This window comes from Plectropomus leopardus, chromosome 21 (genome assembly GCF_026936395.1).
Source record: "Plectropomus leopardus strain MGB_pleo_1.0 chromosome 21, ASM2693639v1, whole genome shotgun sequence".
Classification (NCBI taxonomy): Eukaryota; Metazoa; Chordata; class Actinopteri; order Perciformes; family Serranidae; genus Plectropomus; species Plectropomus leopardus.
In genome coordinates this window covers 7,994,206-8,014,460 of record NC_142196.1, presented here as the reverse complement: position 1 = coordinate 8,014,460, position 20,255 = coordinate 7,994,206, and the positions used below count along the sequence as shown (strand labels likewise).

The following is a 20,255-nucleotide window of genomic DNA, read 5'->3' as shown; positions in this document are numbered from 1 at the left end:
ACTGACTCACACAATGAACAGTTAAGGTTCACTTTTACTGAGCTTGGCTTCTGCTGCGCCGTCTGTGCTCAGAGTACGCTCTGCGCTCGAAGAGTGTGGTGCAATTCATAACTGAAAGGGAAATATATTACAATAGTGTTCCTAATGAACAGTCCAGCCCTAAAAATAGAAAATCTATTGTTTGCAGCAGATGTTTTGATTGTGGTGGGCCACCACAAATAAATGAATGCATGGGGAATCTTGTTATGCATAACATCTGTAGGCTAACATTGTTTTTTCCATTTCACTCCAGAAGTCCAACAGAATGGTGATGCCATCCATGAAAATGGAGACGACTCTTCTTCTTCCTCAAGGGCTGCCAACAGGTAAACTTACTCAACAAATCAGCTATTTGTAATCAGTTTACATCACATCACATATTTTATAAGGAAGAAGATTCTATTCACTTCACTTTTCCTAAAATGGTCTTTGACCTGGTTAGATCAACTCATGGAAAATAAGGAGTGTGCTAATCCTCAAGTAAAGGAATGCTAACATACTGCAAAGAATTATGTGTTTGCATGGTTTCTCCACAGTGCACTCTGTAAGAACACATGCAGGCTAATTTACATGACCATTTATACTCATTCTATTGACTTGCACTAGCTCAAGTAAAAAAGGTTTGGATATGTGTATATATACTCCTCAGAGAGGTCTGTGTTTTGTCCGTCTGTCTTGCTTTTTCTCAGCCGTGGCTATCCGCTTCTCCTGCTTTAAGTTGTAGTGCTGCCCCAGTGATGCCAGTCTCTATTGTTTGTCACACGGCAAAAGTGCCCTTCGGTGAGGCTTCCTGGGCTTTTATGGGAAAGCCACAAAGGAAGCACGTCTGCTCATCTCAACAGACGGGAGGTTGGTGGGGGGGTTGAGTGGGTTGTGGCTGCCTGGCTCCTCTCTGCATTGCAGTTACCGAGAAGACTGCAAGACACAAACAGGGGCATATTTAAAACTTGGTAGTGTTTCCCTTCCCTGGGAGTTCCCGAAATGTTGGAGTACTCAGTCAGATAGAAAAAGTAGCCGAGCAGATGGGTATTTGTGTTTGCAAGACAAACTTTTGCCTTGTCATTGTTACCTAAATAATGAAATCGTAAACATGTGTTTATGAAAGCAAGATATATATAAAACATATATACACACACATTTCAATTAATTCAAACATAAAGCAGAAGATTATTAATGAAGCTGTAAACATTTAAAAAAGAAAATAAAAAGAAAAGCAACATGGTTTGCAAGAGTTTAAACTACTATGCAGTGTCTGCTTCTGATTAGCCGGAAAATGTTAGATAGAATTGTGGATGTATTTATTTAGTGTTGCTTTTTTTTTTCTTCAAAAAATCATGCTGGTTTCAGTCTGAGCTCAGTTTTAGCTTTTCTGCATCGTTCCCAAAATGTGACTTCACTTGCAGCTTATAAAATTAGAGGTGAATTATCGACTATTTTTTTGGTAGCAGATTCAAGGGGAACTTTCTGCTCTGCTTCTTTCCAGTTGTGTTTCTCTTTGTCTCTTAACTTGTCCTTCATGGTCTTACATCTCTGTTATGCCTGCAGATTAACTGGCAGTCTACGCTCCATTGCCTCTCTTCTCTTCCTGTTCCACCTACTTCCCTTTATTCTTTCTTTAATGGTAGAAATCTGGTAGAAATCTTTTTATTTCTTGAGCCTTACTCACCTTGTCTGTGCATCTCTCTCCTGCTTTCTTTTGTATTCTGCCTCTTTTTATTCAGCTTTGTCATGCTTTCCTTTTTTATTCTGCTTTGCTTTGCTGCTTTTCCTTGCTTCTTTCCCTCCCTGTCAGTCAGCTTGTGTTGCGACTTTTCCTCAGACGGTCAAGTAGGGAAACCCTTCCTGTAGAGCCAGAGGCGCCAGGTTTCACAGCTTGTCAAAACATTAGATATTGGCCTCCATTATGGCGACAGAAGTCAAATGTTGTGTTTGGTTCAAACTGTTTGTGTTCCTACTTATGTGATTTAAGTAATTGTTTGCCTGTTTTGTCTCTGCACTGTACCTTATTTTCCCTCTGAATCAGATTGCAGTTATAAAACAGGAATTCTGGTTCCTTTTGACTCAGTATTTGTAGTTAGCCTATTAATATTGAAACATAAGTATAATACTAACAATAGATTATTCTAGACACAAATGAACAAATATGTATTTCTTGAAGGACTGCCAGCCTTTGCTGTGCTTGACTCTGAAATTTTAAGTGGTGCAGAAACGGTGGAAAATTTGTTGGCATTATTTTTGTGCAGTCAGTGTGTCTTATTGGACATTGTTGTTTAAGTATAGTAAAAGCTTTTGTGATTTGCGGATATGCTGACTAATACAATCAACATCCATTGTTGTCAGCTCTTATAACCCCGTCTGAGTTTTTCTTGTCAGTTGCTGACTGGCTGGTCTGACGTTTTCCTTATTGCCGGCTGTCCACCCACCCCTCGCCAAGACAAAGCCTGGACTTGAGTCATATGGCAGATTTTGTATTGGTCATAGTGTGGGCACGTCTGTGGCACCGTCTGAACCCTGCTGGCTCACAAAAGGGCCTCTTCAGCTGTGCCCATTACATCACTACGTCATCCTATTATGTCCTGTTTTTACCCCTACAAGACAATAGTCTCAATGTCATAAGACTCTTTTATCTGGCACCCACACACACACAAAGGAAGCACAGACTAACCTTCACTAAGCCTGTAAACCAGATTCATCACAAGGCTGTTTTTGGCCAATAGGAGAAACAAAACTCAAGTGTTTGGTTCCTCAAGTTAACATCATTTAGTTTTATAAATATACAAATGTGGAAAAATGTGTTGGTACTCTTACAGCTCATTGAAACAATGTTTCATTCCTCCTGAAAACTGATCGAGTTAAAAGCAATTGTCTCATGTATACCTGTGTTCCTTTAGTATGTCATAGAGTAAAGTATGTAAGTAAATGTCTGTTTTCATTAAATATGGAATTAACAATAATGGATGCCAATTACTTTGATCAGTGTCAAGTTATTTCAGAGAAAATTGGGGCTTCTTCTATTTTCATGGAAGCGTACCAACAAATTTGTCTGTATGCATATGAATTTCATCATATAGGGGTATAGACTGAATCCCCTTGATGTCATGCTAACAACAGCTTCCGGGTAAACAACTGACAACAGATTACAAATGCAGGAATATGTGAACTCTGCAAACTTCTGATTTCTGTTGTCATTTTCAGCCATAACTGTAACATTTAGAGATATGCAGTTAAACACTATGGCTCGACCCATCTGACATTTCTTCTGTGCTTATTTTATGTATTGTGTTGCTCTGCCGTCATCTCTGAGAAACCAAATCTATTGGCACAGAAGCTAAGCAATGTACTGCTTTGGATGGGGTCACAGCAAAATTAATTTCACCCACCTAAAAAAAAAATCAATATTAGTGAAAGTGAATGCTATATTTGAATATTCGCTCTGCTTTACCTTGCACAAACCAAACCATTCAAGGGCGCAGTAGACCAGTAACACCAGTGGTCTGCCACGTTAATATACTGTTTTTGTCACCGAAGTCTGGTAGCTTTGATAGACTGCTTTCAATTCCCCGTCAGAAAAGGTTGTCTGATGGCAGGGTAAAGTAGGGGAAATGTTATAAATTTAGTGCACATTTAAACAAGTAATGATTTTTTTGTCTAGCCAGGCCTTTTTAGTGGACTACAACAACTAACCAGTTGAGACAGCGATTGCTCAGTGCTGTTTGATTTTATGCACATGACGCAGGAAGTTACAGTTAATAGAAGTTGTGAATATAGAATTAGTTTCGTAATTTTAAAAACTAAGGATTTGTTTTGTGTATCTTCGGATCCAGATTTGATTTAATGATTTTGAACTCTTGGTGTGTCTTTTTTTCTTAAAGCACAGTGAATGGTACAGACTTAGGCCCAAGGTCAAGTTCCTGTTCAGCCTCCAATGGTGTGGATGATCAGGTGCCTTCCAGCTCCTGCAGCCCTGCCCTTGGTCACATCGTCAATGGAGATGCCACGCCCAACTCCACCCCGGTCCACCAGCCGTCGGACAGTGACACAGAGAGTAGGACTGGTGAGCTTGATCTTTTGTTTGCAATTCATGTGTGAATTACAGATTGCAGTACCTTGGATCGTTTAAAATGTAAGCCCTGAGTTCCAGATTAGTATGGTGTGTTTGTAGCCTTTTCAATGTTTTGATGTGTTTTTCTCATTCACGGCCTTTATGCCCTGTGAGTGGTTTATGTCGTTAAATATGATTAACATGAGAATTGGAGTATTTCCTGATTAAATTTGCTAAACTGTATGCTTGTGTATAAAATTGGATAATGGAACCTCATTATCAGACCACCTCAGTTATCCATGTGCATATTTCCTGCAGGTATTCATTATGTGGCCTGGGCTGAGATCAGGCCTCTTCATGGTTCACTTGGTCCTAGTAACAGTGGAGTAGAACAGTACATTCATTTTCATTAAGTTAGGCCTGTAATCTCTGCTCTGTTAGCACCTCTGTCGAAAACTCCCTGAAAAGATAAACGCATAGAAAAGGAAAGCAGAGTGCAATATACTGTGGAGGGCAGGCAGAGCACCAAAGGCACATTGTCTACACTGAGCAAAGGTTGATGGGAGAATATAAATTCTTTACATGCAGACCTTTTTATATGGTCCTAACCTGTAATTTACTTAAATAATATTTATTGTATAAATAAAAATCAAGTCGCACATTTGATAACTGGTATAATTGGTTTGAAATTATTAAAATGCCACTCATTTGCTCTAATTAAAGAATTAACATGATAGCCCTCATCCGTGTAGCCTCCACTGCCTCGTCTGAGTGACAAGCTAACAGGTGACTTCAGAAATTGTTGTTATGGTAATTACCACTGAATATTTTAAAAGGTTTGGTGTCATAATCTATTAGAGAATATTATTTTCTTTCCCATGTTTGAATACACAGTTCAAAGTTCAGTTGAAAAGCAACAACCTTATAAAGCAAAAAAAAAAGGTAAAAAAAAAACTTGTTTTATTTAATTATTTACCCCTGAACTGCATAGAGCAAATATGTATAGTGCTCTGTTGGATAAGTATTGTTACAGGGAGTCCCAGCCATAGTTTGCAGTTGTTTTTTTTAGATGCAACATTGGATATAAAAAGTCTACACACCAATATGAAATTGCAAGTTTGTGAAATGTAAAGACAGAAATAACGATTTAAATGTCAGACTTGTTCCATATTTAATGTGATCCTCCAGCAAACAAAAATCCAGAAAAAAAACACCCTGATTGCCTAAGTCTACAAACCCTGCCTATCAATTCTTTGTGGAAGCAGTGTTTTCCTTTTTTTTCTTCTTTCTTATTTCAGAAAGTCCTTGTCACTAAGTCTCTTTGAACTCTCACTTTATCCAGCTCTTATTTGCTCCATTTTCTCCATTCAAAGACTTGGATTGACCTTTTCTGAAGCCATGCCTCGGTTGACTTGGATGTGTGCTTTGGTTCATTGCCATGTTTATATCTGAAGTTGGCTTTATCATTAGCTTTCTAACAGAGGCTAGCAGGTTTTGTGTCATCTTGATAGTTGGAGCTATTCACTACCCCATCTGTCGTAATAAGAGCCCCTGACCCAGCTTAAGAGAAGCAGCCCCAAAGCATGATGCTGCCACCGCCATGCTTCGAGGTGGGTATGGTGTTCTTGGGTGATGCGCTGTATTGGCTATTGCAGCAAACATATCCTTTATTAAGGTCTTTATTAATGTTTTGTCTCATCAGACCATAATACTTTTTCCCACATAGTTTAGAGTGACTGAATTAGTCTTTTTTTTTTTGCAAAATTCAGAGGGGCTTGGATGGGTGTTTTTGATATAACAGGTTTTGCACTTGCTTCCCTACCCCATAGCCCAGATATGTGCAGAACGCAAGAGATGGTGATCACATGCAAGGAGTGACCGGCACATGCGAGAAATTCCTGTAGTTTTTTCAGTGTCGTTTTAGGCCTCTTGGTAGTCGCTGTGATAAGTTCTCTCCTTATCATCTCATCAACTTTTGAGGGTCGTTCTGATCTTTGCCATGCCTCTCTAGTGCCACAATTCATCCACTTGTAATGATGTTTTGACTGTGCTCCATGGTAGAAGTGTTTTTTTTAAATTTCTTTCCACATGGGTACTTTTCAGCAATTAGATTTTGTATTTTCTTCGGGAACTCTCTGCAGACCATTGCCTTTGCAGTAGGATGCAATCTCTAACTTTCAAACAAACCAAGATTCTATTAAAGATTAAATAAATCTGTCATTAATGTTGTACATTTTAAAAAGCTGCAGTTTCACAATGGTGTGGAGACTTTTTATATCCACTCTAGTTTCGTGTAAAGAAATGGAGTATCCATTTTCAGACTTTGAATTCTTTCTGTCAGTGGACGTGTTTACATGGACAGACACTTGCTGATCAGCCAGTTGCTGTGTGTTGATGCATGTGTACAGTACGAATGTAGATTCTTAGACTACCAGACTAGTCAGACGTTTATTTTCTTTAGACATCACTGACATCAAGTCATATATGGATGATGTGTTTAGTCCATGTATGTAAACAGCAACATTGTCTTTCTCTGACTTTCCTGCAGTCAATGGGGAGTCCTGTGATGCTGCTCTCCAGCCATCGTCTTCTACAACAGATGTGCTGCCCTCCGCAGATGACCACGAGGACTGCAATCAAGATGCCGCCCCGGCGGACCCCGACACAGCATCAGATAGCACATCTCAAACCCTGCCAAGCTCCTCACAGGCTCCAGCGTCCTCCTCCTCCTCCTCTGCTGCAAAGCCTACTGATGGCACTGCTGCTGCTTCCTCCACATTCACCTCCCCAGCACAGGGAGCCACGCCCTCATCATCGTCCACTTCCTCCCCAGCAATTGGAGAAGCGAATGCTTCAGGAGGCGGCGGTGGTAGCAGCAGTAGTAGCAGTGCAACTGTAACTACAGACGGGGCGAAGCCCAGGCAGCAGGTCCCCAATGCTGGAGCCTCTGATCCTCTACCACCGGGGTAAAAAACGCCACCTATTCTGCATTCCCTGACTGTGTTTAACATCACTGTTTTTTAACAACATTATTACAATAAGATTCAATTATTGTGTTTCAAAAACCTCCACAAAATAAATATAAATATTTTATGAGAAAAAAAAACAACAAAAAATGTGAATGTATATTATTATTGAATTTAATAAAAGAAATATTGTAAAGCTTCAGTAAAGATAATGGTTCCAACTTTAGATGATACTCCTGTCAGTATCATTTGAGTTCGAAAAACCCACATTCAAACTGATCTTTCACAATAATGTAGCAAAGTCTGTTGAACATTTACTTTCAAATTTCTATCCATATCCACCATATTGCAACTTTATATAGATTTTTGTTTGCACCTTGCTTTTTTTGCCTAAATTGTTGTTAATTGTTGCATCTTTCAGGTGGGAGCAGAGGAAAGATCCGCATGGCAGAACTTATTATGTAGACCACAACACCAGAACTACGACCTGGGAAAGACCACAGCCATTGCCACCAGGGTGAGTGCCTCTCTTTTGCTCACTTTTTTTGTCTTCAGCCCTTCTCAGATATGATATCTGTAATTTTACAAGGTTCATCTGTCCATATAAACATTGGCTTTTTGACTTCCACACAGAGGTTACCATAACACACAGTTTCATGGTGTGGATTTCAGTTTCATTTCTAAGCCACTAATACTGTCCTAATGTATGAATACAACTAATTGCTGAAACCAAAGAGTCCCGTGAAGCAGCATGCTGTTTTCTCTGTTGTTTGCAAACGAACTAATAAGTGGAAGTATTGTTTCTATGATATGATCATAAAACACAGTACACAGTTTAAATCTCAGTCTGAGAAACCGTGAAGTGTATTTTGAACACCCCAGGCAGACTGTGTATTGGTTTACTGTCCTGTATCTCCGTCACTCTGCCAGTTGGGAGCGCCGAGTGGATGACCGCGGCAGGATCTATTATGTGGACCACAACACACGCACGACCACATGGCAGCGTCCCACGATGGAATCGGTCCGCAACTTTGAGCAGTGGCAGAGCCAGCGCAGCCAGCTGCAGGGAGCTATGCACCAGTTTAACCAGAGATACCTCTACTCTGTAAGACAACTTCCACCCCAACCTTTCCTACATCCTCTTGTCCCTTTTTGAATTACAAATCTCTCGTTGATTTGTTTCATAGACAGCAAGTAATCATCCAAAAACAACTTCTCAGGTTACTTGTAATTCCCACTGTACACATTTGGTGAGCTGCCAATCTGCAAAACTACAGTCTTTTGATCTTAATCTCAAAAGAACCCAATGCATTATTGAGTCTCCTGACCACACTGGTTCTATCCAGCTTTTAGCTTTTATCAGCTTGTCACCCTTACAATGTGCATTTAGCAAAAACCATTCCTCAGTACTTACCAAGAAACCTTTTAAAGATCATTAAGTTTCTGGTTATCTGTGATGTCAGTGATCTCATTGCTTTGTGTTGGTTCAGATATTGGACGAAATATAGTCGTCCAGAACCACTCTGATGTTATCTAGATCTTTTAAGAACTTTTAAAAGGTTGCATAACTTTAATGGCAAATCCCAGATATTATCTATATAATTACTTATTTTTTTATATTGGGCTCTTTGATTTTTTTCCAACATCAGTTATAAGTTTACTTTTTTCTTTCCAGTATGAAGTGCAGACTACTTAAAAGCACTGTGCATAATGCAACTACAGCAATGCAACTTTGACAACACTGAAAATCATACCTAACTCAGGAAAATGTTAAGTCATTGAAGGTTTATTTTTTCCCATAGTGTAATAAATGAAAAGCAGTGACTACATTACATATGGTAAAAACACTACAGCGTGCTTTAAAAATGATTAGCCTATTAGAGAGTATATTGCAAAGTATGGTAGAGTAAATTTAAAGAAAATCAACAGTATTATTTTCTGACTCTCGTCATCATGATAAACTTATAAATCAAAGCGTAGTTTCTGATGACGGTTACAAACAATGAAACTTAGAAACTTTTGTCCCTTCCATCCTTTGCCTCATGAATCTCACCTCTTTCTCTGGCTGCATTTATTTTGCAACTCCACTCACTCAATACACAGCTCAACTCTTTTAGCCCATGGGTGAGAACTTTGCCTGGCCAAAGTCAAAATATGCACGCCTCAGCCTCTGCTCTAATCTGGTTATTTTGGTGAGGGTCCTTCTGTTAAGTCTTTGATTTCAGCGGTGATGTCATCTTCACTGACGATGATTAACTTACAACACAAAGCAAAAGACAGACAGCTGGGAAGTATTTAGCTGTCACTAGCCATAGAGGCCTTCCCGCCAGCAACATAGCAAAACTCACTTTCTCATTTGTTTCCTTTGGAACTTTTCCCAATTCCCTGATCCTTGATGTGGAGTCTAATTATTTTTTTAAATAAATATACATATTTGGAATATTTTCGACCAGATTGGTGCCTTCCTGTTTTCTTTTTCTTTTTTAAATGGATGTCTATGTGTGCATCCCTCGTTTTCAGGCATCCATGATGTCTGCTGAGAATGATCCTCTTGGCCCGCTGCCGCCTGGTTGGGGTGAGTTTACATTCTTTCATCTAAATATTGTACATATTTTTATTTGGTGTCAGTATGTGCTGAACTTTGAGTGGGATATTTATCTACATTTGTCATTTTTGCTGATAAGAAAAACACAGAAATGCATCAAAAATTATTGTACATACTTTCATGCCAAAATGATTGTTATTATGAAGAACAAATACTTTGTGACACTGTTTAAGTTGTATAAAGACTATTTTGAATGTATCCAAATCGCTTGTTTGCTTCACTATTTTGACTCATCTCTCAACTTCCTCTTTTAAACCTCTGCTGTCTCTCCTTGTTTTTCACCGAGATCAAAGATGTTTATGTTTATAGCATGAGTCAGCTCCAAGGATAATCTGACAAGTGTTGCCACATTTTGGGGCCAAGTGTCACATCTGTCTGTTAACCTAGAAATGCCTGTTTGTGTTTTTATCATCTTTAGAGAGGCGCGTGGACTCCAATGATCGAGTGTACTTTGTCAACCACAATACCAAGACAACGCAGTGGGAAGACCCCCGAACCCAAGGGTGAGCTCAGTGCCAGAAAAACCACAACAACAAAACATCTAAACTGTGCTTTCCACTCATGGTTTCACTTTGGTCTGTTTCAAACGAACAGTGAGCAACAGTATTTAAGGTGAGCTACAAAAAGGAGTCCGCTAACGCCAATACATGACCGGCACCCATCACCACAAAGAGTCTGCACATGCCGTGGTTCAGTTCTATACTTTTTGCAGGGGCAGCCCGGAGACAAGCATTCAGTTAGAATAATAATCTGAGCATGTTAGGGGCAAAAAACAAGCACTTTTAATGGACCTAAACTGATTGTGCCAACATGCCCAAGTTGTGACATTGCAATCTGTTTTGCAGCTGCAGGCTGGTCTACAGCACTTGTGCTCAGTACTGGATCAGTCTCAAAAAGTTTTGTTCCCATTTGTCACATGAACATAAAACATGGCAAAATATGGTCCAGGTTGAAAAATATAAAAGTTAGCCTTTAACTTCTTAAATATTCAGCAACGAAAATTCTGAAGCAGAAAACTGTGTTATTGTGAGTTTATTGAATGTGTGCTTGAGGCGAGGCAATATCTGCTCTTCTGATCTGGCTTCAGGGAAAGCCAAGATGAGTATTTATAATCATCATTTCGGAATAGAAAGTCAAGAAGACCTTGTGACACATCGTAATGAACAGTTACAGGAACAAGAACAAGCTAGGCAGATAAATCGGTTGGCCTCCAGATTGTTTGCACAATACACGATTCTTTCACAATATGTCTTATTTTTCAATTTCCCAAAATATTATTCAGTCATGAGAAGCATATCCAAAACAACATCAGGGTCTGAACTGTTAACCCCTCTGTGCAACAACATGACCTTTGACCTTAATCAGTATGCATTCTTGGAACAAAGGTGTGTAGTATTTTTGTAGCACAACGTACTACAGCAGGTTATGATCTGAAGGAAAACAACAACAACAACCCATTATTGTTAGGCATACTGCCATTTTGAAATTTTGAGCTGATATTCGATACCTATGTTTTTCTTTTGACGTTTATTTTGTTTTCGTTGTATTTATTCACCCTTTTGAGCTAGGAAACATAGAAATCTTCCTTGTAAAAAAAATAATGGAACTGTTTTAAAGTCATACGGTCTTTAATTAGAGTCTTTAAATGAGCTAAAATTCAGTCATACACATTTACAGTGGTGGAAATAAGTATTCATTTTTTGAATAAACATATTTCTAGTGCAGAGATTTGCATAAAATTTAGACCAGACATTGATATAAACTCAAAAAAATCACACAGATTAAAAAAAAAAGTTAATAAAAAATCCATTTTCAGTCCATAAAAAAAGTGAATGCAATTTTGTAGAATGACACAGGAAACAAGTATTGAACACATTAACTGAATTGTATGTATTACTTTGTGGAAAAACTTTTGTTTGTCATCTTCAAGATTCTTCATGTATGAAGAATCTGCTCTCTCTTAGTGTTCAGAGGAGATTTTGGTCCATTCGTTTACACATATAGTCTTTAAATTTGTAGGATTTGTAGGAAACAAGTTTTCGACTTGGGGACGAGGGGATGTCTTAGACTCTTAGATTAGTCTTTAGCCCTGCTTTTAAGCCTTCTCAGAATCGGTGTGACACGACGACGACATCGGAATGGTTGAATTCCATTTTTTTTGCAGATAAGCTAATGACAGTCAACGAGGTGTATTGCCAGATACCGATGCTCGGCCGATAAGTCACTGAATCTCTAATTATTATGAAAGCAGCTGTTATTAATTTGCCAATGTCCTATTGGTACTAAAAAGAAACATAATCTGTCAGTCATGATAGCACCATTAACCTGTTGTGAAATTTGTTTGAAACTGAAAAATATCATAAGCTGCAAGAAAAACTTTTGTAATGTGTTTCTTGACCTTTTGACATAGCCTCCATTTCCCACATGTATCAGTCCATGTATATAATTGGGCTGTGTGTGTCTGTGTGTGTGTTTGCAGGCTACAGAATGAGGATCCTCTTCCTGAAGGTTGGGAGATCCGATACACAAGGGAAGGGGTTCGTTACTTTGTGGATCACAACACCCGAACGACCACTTTCAGCGACCCTCGCACTGGAAAGTCCTCTGTGTAAGACCACGATTTTAAATAACTGATATGTTCATGTGTTGTACATTACATAACATGATATATAAATCCATTCTAACCCTCACTATGGGACCTTGTGCATAGTTTAAGAGAACATTTTACTCAGACCACATGGAGTCATTTTTTACTTTAATTTAGCCAGTTTACATAGAGCTCAGTAAGTTTAAAAAAACATATATTCATTTAGAAAAAAATGGTTGGTTGGTTGGTTCTATTACATACAGGCACAGGGAATTTGATAAATTTGCTAGAAAATATTTCTAAACATTGCTTAACTTCATGGGACCATACCAGAGCATATATCACATGTACAGCATTTGTTTTTCATTATATGAAGTAGATTCAACTGTTAACCCCTTTGGAATCTATTGAATTGCATCCGTCAGCTTGTTCTTGGTACATTCTGACGTTGATATATATGTATTTATGCTTCTCAGCACCAAAGGCCCTCAGATTGCTTATGAGCGCAGCTTTCGGTGGAAGCTTGCCCATTTTCGCTACTTGTGCCAGGTAGGCGCTTTCTCTCTCCATCACTCTATTTCTTGCTCCCAGTCACGTGTTAATCTCATTTCCCCTCCCAAATGCATTAACGTTTTGTCCTGTCTTTGCTCAGTCCAATGCTCTCCCAAGCCATGTGAAGATCACCGTCTCCAGACAGACATTGTTTGAAGACTCTTTCCAGCAAGTAAGAGGGTCCTTCTACCACCATCTAGTGTTGTGCAGCACATACAGTTATGAAGTGCAAGTGTAGTGATGTACAACAGCCTGCGTGCATGCTCATTTTATTTTTCCTCTGTTATACATTCAATAAAGACATGCCACTGTGCCCTTTTCATTTGCTGATGTTGTGTTGTTTCTCTGTTAGATTATGGCCCTGAAGCCTTACGACTTGAGGAGGAGACTCTACGTTATCTTCAGAGGCGAGGAGGGTCTAGACTATGGTGGCTTAGCCCGGTAATATGGACAATATAAATATTATAGTGTGAATTAAAAAAAAAACTGTAAATGTAAGCAGTAATTGATCATGTGCGTCTCTTGTGTCTCTCTTTTTCTTTTCTCTTTTCCTCCTTTCATTTCCTTCCCAATTTCTATTCAAATTATTCCCCTTACACACTCTCTTATCTTTGTCCTCCCTCTTTGTCACTGTCTTTATCATTTTGTCCCACACCTCACTTTGCAGAGAGTGGTTCTTCTTGTTGTCACATGAAGTGCTGAACCCCATGTACTGCCTATTTGAGTACGCTGGCAAGAGCAACTACTGTCTGCAGATCAACCCGGCCTCCGCTATCAACCCGGACCACCTCTCCTACTTCTGCTTCATAGGCCGCTTTATCGCAATGGCAAGTTCACAAGCTGCCCACACAAATGCAAACAATCCTGATAACACCTGTGCAAGCATAAGAAGTGTTACATTAAATGTGTTGACTAAAATAACCAAACATTAAATAAAAAAACCATGTCCAAACATAAAGTTAAAGAGGACCCATTATGCTCATTTTCAGGTTCATACTTGTATTTAAGGTTTCTACTGGAATGTGTTTACATGCTTCAGTGTTAAAAAACACTTAATTTTCCTCATACTGTCAGTGCTGGAACACCTGACACCTGACACCGCTTTTTAGCTCCTTTGCATTTAAGCCCCCTTCATGAAAAAGCCCAGTGTGCTCTAATCGGTCAGTGTTTAAGGGTCTTTTGCATCTGATGAATGACTAACTGAGGATATCTGAACTTTCTACTGTGAAAAATCACCACTAAAAGCTTTCAGACACAGCCAGACATGTTCCAACAGGAATATGATCCGAAACCGAGGAGAAATTTATAATATATGCAACCAAGTTTCCATGTTTCCCTGACAGTACCATGTAGCAGAGTAGGCTTTGTCATGTAAATGCATGCAGTAGTGTGTCAGTAACAGATGTCCATAAGAAGAAATCTGTCATGATCTGATGTCAGCTTGTCTTGAAAATAGAACAGTTGGAAACGAAGTATTCAGAATGGCTTGAAGCCTGAGGTATTGGCTCACAGGGATTATTTTTATGTATGTGTACCTCATCATTTGAAACTTTGGCCATGTTTAATATGAATATGCAACATTATATATGTATATGTATATGTGTGTGTGTATATATATATAATGTAATTTGTCCCTTTTAAGGGTTTCAACACATGCACTTTGAGACTGTGTGCAGTCTGTATGTATTTATTTTCAGATTGTCAAAGCTCGCTTTCAGCTATCTTGCCATTATCTGCCATATCATCATTAGGATGGTGTTAGGGGCTGTTTCCTTGTATATGATAAATTGATCTGTTATGTGATTAACTATATCCCCAGAGATACCATATTTTCAGAATAACCACCAAATCTATAATAATCTGTCTTTTTATTTATCTCTTGCTGCAGGCACTTTTCCACGGCAAGTTCATCGACACAGGCTTCTCTCTCCCTTTCTACAAACGCATGCTGAACAAGAAGCTAATACTCAAAGACCTGGAGTCCATCGACCCAGAGTTCTACAACTCTCTTATATGGATCAGGTAATTTGTGTCTTTGGTTCACACGACCTTCAGAATGTATATGAGTGTTATTGTGGTAGGGAAATTAACACGTGCATATATTAATTTTTATAATCACTTTACTGTAAAGCATTTAAGATTGAAATAGTTATTGATTGTTGATTTGACAGCTCTTAATATCACAGCAGTTTACTGTAAGTGGAGCCTTTGATTAAAGAGTCACTTTGTGCTTTCTTAAATAGAGTACTTAGTCATTGTCTAGAGGCTAATCTTCCAGGGTCCCTTGACCCCGCTCTCTTATGTGCACACTGTTGGCTCAGTTTATTTTGCCAGATATACTGAAAGTGCCCTATATTAAACTCTGGAGGGAGCTGTAGTATCACAGAAGGCTGGGCTTAGCACATTCCACTTGCAGTTGCAGCACCAACTGCAGTATTTTCTTCCTGAGCTATATGGGATCACTAGAGAAGATAAAAGGGCAGATTGAAGCCCAGTATAACAGTCACAGGAATTAACTTTTTGATTTTTCTGTTCTTTAGCACCAATGAGGCACAAGAACAATCTCAAAGTATCAAGTGAATGACACATCTGTTGTTCCACATGAATGTTTTCAGCCTTTGCTCCCTGTCATTCTGTTTGTTTTGCCTTAAGCTTTTAGGAGAGTCAGAGTTACTGTAAGTTAAATAAGTACATAACATCAAATATGAATATTCAAGGCAGAAAGTTTGTTGATATTTGAACTTAACACCCAAACAAATACACCCCTCCTGTCATGTGCTAGATTTAACTTCTTCCCCTCCCATACCATGGCCTTTCCCCAGTCCTGTGCACGAGCAGCGGGGTTGGAAATGAACTTTTTTTGTCTATCTGGCACTGTGGCTGGTGTGTGGCCTGTTTGATATGCATTTTACAGCAGGGCACACAGAGCAGACAGCTAGTCGACTGCAAGGAGATATTTGACAAAAATATGTATTGGTTTAGAATCAGTGATTGAGCCTGTAAGTTTTTAGGCAAAGTGTTAATGTGTTAGAGTAAGGACTGTGGATCAAGAAAACATGGGAACTCAACCACAAAAAGAGATGTGGAAAGTGGACAGAATCCACACGTACAAGAGTGCTAATGACAGAGGGAGAGGGGGTAAGAGGGGGTGAGGCATTTATTGCAGACATGACAGGATGTATGATTAGTTATCAAAAAGATGGCACAAACACCAGAGACTCAGCCAGTGTTTGCTTACCTTTAAGAGGCTGTCTTATTTTATGCTTATGAATAGAAACTTGAATATCTTAGACTTATTTGTTTGTTTTTGCAACTACGAGCTCTTGATTTTGCTTTGGCAGTAACACAATCTCGTCTCTCCTCAGGGACAACAACATTGAAGAGTGTGGTCTGGAGATGTACTTCTCAGTGGACATGGAGATCCTGGGGAAGATCACCTCTCACGACCTCAAAGCTGATGGTGCCAATGTTCTAGTCACCGAGGAGAACAAGGAGGAGTACATCAGGTTCAATAAAGCTGCTGTTCTATTGTTATGGTCTATGTCTGACCTCTGATTATCATTTTGAGTAACTTACAAAGTCCATCTTTGCTGTCTGGGTTACAGTCTGATGGCAGAGTGGAGGTTCTCTCGCGGGGTAGAAGGTCAGACCAAAGCTTTCCTGGACGGCTTCAATGAGGTCGTTCCACTTCAGTGGCTCCAGTACTTTGATGAAAAGGAGCTTGAGGTGAGCAGTGTGGCATGGTGCTGGTAGCGCAGTAACAAGCTCTGTCCCATTTGATGCTTTAGCGTTCCCACAGTCATGGAAAGATAATCTTCTGTGGATAACCTTTCACCTAACAGGCATTGCGGTTCATTTAATATCTGTAGCTGTTGAAGTAACATTGTTTTGATATGTGCCAATGTGTGACACAGACAGCTAGCGTAGCTGACTAAGCCAAATAACACAATACCAAAGCTGATATTAGCTGATAAGCTAAGCTATACCACAAGTTGATATAGCTTTATATTCAGTGTATCTAAGTACATTGTATCAATTAACATTCTGCATAGCATTGTTTTAAACAGATCCCCATCACAGACTAACATGCATGAGGTAGGTGGGGCAACAGGAGATTAACAATTAGCTCGGCGGACGTAAATTGTGCATTACTCTGCCTGTATGTGAGGCACTTTGCCAGATATTTTGAAAGATTCCCGTGTTTTCGCCCTTACGTGCAAATGATTTTTTACCCCCACATGCCCCAGCCTGCCGGACTCCAACACACACAGAGCTCTCCTCTGGAAAATGCATCATAGACAAATGTCTTAATCTTATTGCAAATTAGAAATGCAGTTGGTGGGATAAAAACTTTAAAAGATTGTTTTTATGTATTTGTAACCTAAATAAACAAGAAAAATGTTTTCGTCATTTCTCCAATACCACCAGCAGAACCTTTAACGTCGGAGCTTATCAATACTCCAGTGTGTGTGTGGGTTTTTTTTATTTTTTTTATTTTTTGTAGTCCCATTAGCCTGCCCCCACTCCACAGAGCTTTGAACCCTTTGAGCATCACTTAAAGATGAAAGAATTTGGATTTTAATCGAAAATCATATTTTCTCTGTACTCTTTTGGTGTAAGAATTCTCTCTACTCTTTAGGTATTTGCTTTATGTTCGACATGTCATTCATGCACTTGCATATGTGTGTTTGGCCCAGGTGATGCTGTGTGGCATGCAGGAGGTAGACCTTCAAGATTGGCAGAGGAACGCAGTGTACCGCCACTATACAAGGAACAGCAAACAGATCATCTGGTTCTGGCAGGTACAGTCCCAAAAACAGACATTGTGTCCATGTGTCTTACCTGTTATTGTTTACAAAGGAAAGGAGCCGATTATTTCCGCCTCCAGCTCATCACAAAACACTGATGGTTGTCTTTTTTTTTCGAATAAGCGTACTGCATTCGCTGGATTTCTGTCATTTGTGACTGCAATTTCTGCACTATTCAGATGTGGTGGCGCTATTGTAATCAGCAAAGTGGCCAGCCCCATATAAACATGACGATCTGTCACTAACAGACTGGATGATGACATGCTACCACAGCAAAATAAAAAAACCTCACTAAAGAGCACAAAACCACCTTTCATTGTCATGTAGTGTTTTAATCCCCAGCTGGTGGTTTTAAATCACATGCGTGCTCATGATCAGTGATTGTAACACCTGTGAAACAACCGGTGTTGCTCCTTTTAAATGTTTATTTGAATTGTGTCGTATCATCTGATGATTGAAAGCCTGTTTAGTTGGTAGTGCGAGGTCACTGATGAGTGTGTGATGTCGCTTCCTCCCTCCTGCAGCTGGTGAAAGAAGTGGACAACGAAGTGCGACTGCGGCTCATGCAGTTTGTCACCGGAACATGCAGGCTTCCTCTGGGCGGCTTCGCTGAACTCATGGGTCAGTGACAAACAGACACACAAAGAGAGACACATTTACTACATCATCAGTCGAACACAGAGAGCTATGGTTACATGCTATTAACATGTCATTTTTCCATTTTGTTTTTTGGTTTTCCGTCCCATTCTCATCAACGTGATATCTCAGGAACACTTTCTTCAAATTCAGGACAAACGTCCACTTAAATAACCTGATTCAAATATGTTGACTGAAGGTTAAAGATCGCTGTGACCTCATGAAACACATTTTTTTGCCATAACTCAATAATTCATACAATAATTATGACACAATTTCACTCAACAACTTTATTTATACAGACCATACATTTATGAATCAACAGCAAGAGAGTAAGGAGTATGTCAGAGACGATAAATAAATCTATATATTGATATTGTATGGCCCCCTAAGTAATGAAAACAGTTCCGAGTCTGAAAAACTATGAAAAAGTAAATAAGTAAATAAATGAGGTTACAAAGGCAAAGGATACACAAGTGGAGAATTCCCAGGATAGTAAAATAAAAATATTCCTTCCCCGAGACTACTGTCAAGGTTTAACAGCCTGATAGCAGAGGGACTAAAGGACTTTGAGAAGCGGTTTATGTTCCTGAGTGGAGCTATATAGATCAAAATGTCCAATAAATTAAAATTTCAAAGTGATGGCATTTTATATCCAAAAGGTCAAAGATCAAATATAAGCAAAAACCCTTTTCTGGCCATTTCTCAGCATTATAACGCAGGAACAGAAAAGGAGGCATTTAGTCACATACTGAATAAGTCACACTAATTTTGGGAATCCACCCTAAAGCTATGCTGAAGATGTGTTTAAGGAATCCACCTTTTAAAAAGTGTAGCTTTTTTGTTGCAACATCCATATTTGAAGCGTTTCATGCTGTCATGGCAACAAATTTCTGTTTTGTCCTGTTCCTCCGGTACTCCGCCACAAGCTTGTTGCTTATGCTGATATTGGGCTTCGGATGCTGTTGCCACTTGTGAAGAAGCTCTCTGTCAGTCCTCTGTACTCTTTTGTCTCTGTGTGAAGACGGCATGCTTCTTACTGGAGTTTTTTAACTGGAATCATACATGTCAACATTGTGATAACCAAGAATGCGCAGATTTATCATTTAAACATCAGTGTCAGCTGATATGGCCTTCTCTGCCATTGGCCTATCAGCAAATAAGATGAGAGGCCATGTTTAACTGTTGTGTCAAACAAATTTTGCGCAGCCTTAAAAGCAGGGCTCGAGACAAACGGTGTCCCGGCATCCTGCGGACAATGAAAAAACATGTTTGGGACAAACAGAAATTTACCTCGAGGAGACCGTCTGAATGAAAGGACACAGTAAACTGACGATCAGAGGACGCACCCTGTTATTTCACTGATAATGCCACATTGCGAACAACGTATCCACGTTGACAGCGGCAGGAAGAGAGCTAGTTAATGTTAGCTGTTAGCTAACAGAGGTGGTATCTAGTTACATGATGATGTGTTCACACTTCTATTAAGTAAAAATGAGTGTTGCACAAATGTAAAAAATAACGTTCTCATGATGTGTTAAAATGTAATTTAATCATTTTTGTTTCTACAAGAAATTTAAATAAATACAGCAGTTTGAAGCAGAAATGCATTGTTTTCACAGTTATAAGATATATATTAGAGAGGGAGATATGGCATATACAGTGAAAAGGCTTTTGAAGCAGTTATCTTATATAATATTATAAAGAAATGTTTTTAATGTGGAAAATAAAGGATAATTTAAAGGTTGTTTCATAAATTTGTATAATTGAACTTGCTATTTCAAAGGTAGTGTAATGAAAGGCCTAATGTCTTTAAAGCAGCTATTTTTTTATCGTGTAGATTTCTGTATCTCCTGTGGTTTTGCCAAAAAGAGGAGGCTTAAAACCGAGGGGCGGTAATAGTTTTACAATGTTCCTCTCACCCCTTATTATCATTTGCACTTCAGGAAGTAACGGGCCCCAAAAATTCTGCATTGAGAAGGTGGGGAAGGACACATGGCTTCCTCGGAGCCACACATGG

At 39.2% G+C, this 20,255-nt stretch overlaps 1 protein-coding gene across 2 annotated transcripts in view; it reads left to right on the top strand.

The window, feature by feature from the left end:
* The window catches only part of wwp1 (WW domain containing E3 ubiquitin protein ligase 1), a 36,089-nt gene that overhangs the window by 12,460 nt on the left and 3,374 nt on the right, over positions 1 to 20,255 (top strand). For both annotated transcript variants that reach the window (XM_042510753.2, XM_042510754.2), the window contains 18 exons: positions 293 to 365; positions 3,912 to 4,093; positions 6,630 to 7,047; positions 7,469 to 7,564; positions 7,978 to 8,152; positions 9,568 to 9,622; positions 10,071 to 10,155; positions 12,132 to 12,260; positions 12,716 to 12,788; positions 12,892 to 12,963; positions 13,144 to 13,232; positions 13,459 to 13,618; positions 14,680 to 14,813; positions 16,157 to 16,297; positions 16,397 to 16,517; positions 17,489 to 17,593; positions 18,124 to 18,220; positions 20,182 to 20,254. In XM_042510753.2, the coding sequence (XP_042366687.2) occupies positions 293 to 365; positions 3,912 to 4,093; positions 6,630 to 7,047; positions 7,469 to 7,564; positions 7,978 to 8,152; positions 9,568 to 9,622; positions 10,071 to 10,155; positions 12,132 to 12,260; positions 12,716 to 12,788; positions 12,892 to 12,963; positions 13,144 to 13,232; positions 13,459 to 13,618; positions 14,680 to 14,813; positions 16,157 to 16,297; positions 16,397 to 16,517; positions 17,489 to 17,593; positions 18,124 to 18,220; positions 20,182 to 20,254 (2,278 nt within the window). The remainder of the gene's footprint in view (positions 1 to 292; positions 366 to 3,911; positions 4,094 to 6,629; positions 7,048 to 7,468; positions 7,565 to 7,977; positions 8,153 to 9,567; positions 9,623 to 10,070; positions 10,156 to 12,131; positions 12,261 to 12,715; positions 12,789 to 12,891; positions 12,964 to 13,143; positions 13,233 to 13,458; positions 13,619 to 14,679; positions 14,814 to 16,156; positions 16,298 to 16,396; positions 16,518 to 17,488; positions 17,594 to 18,123; positions 18,221 to 20,181; position 20,255) is intronic.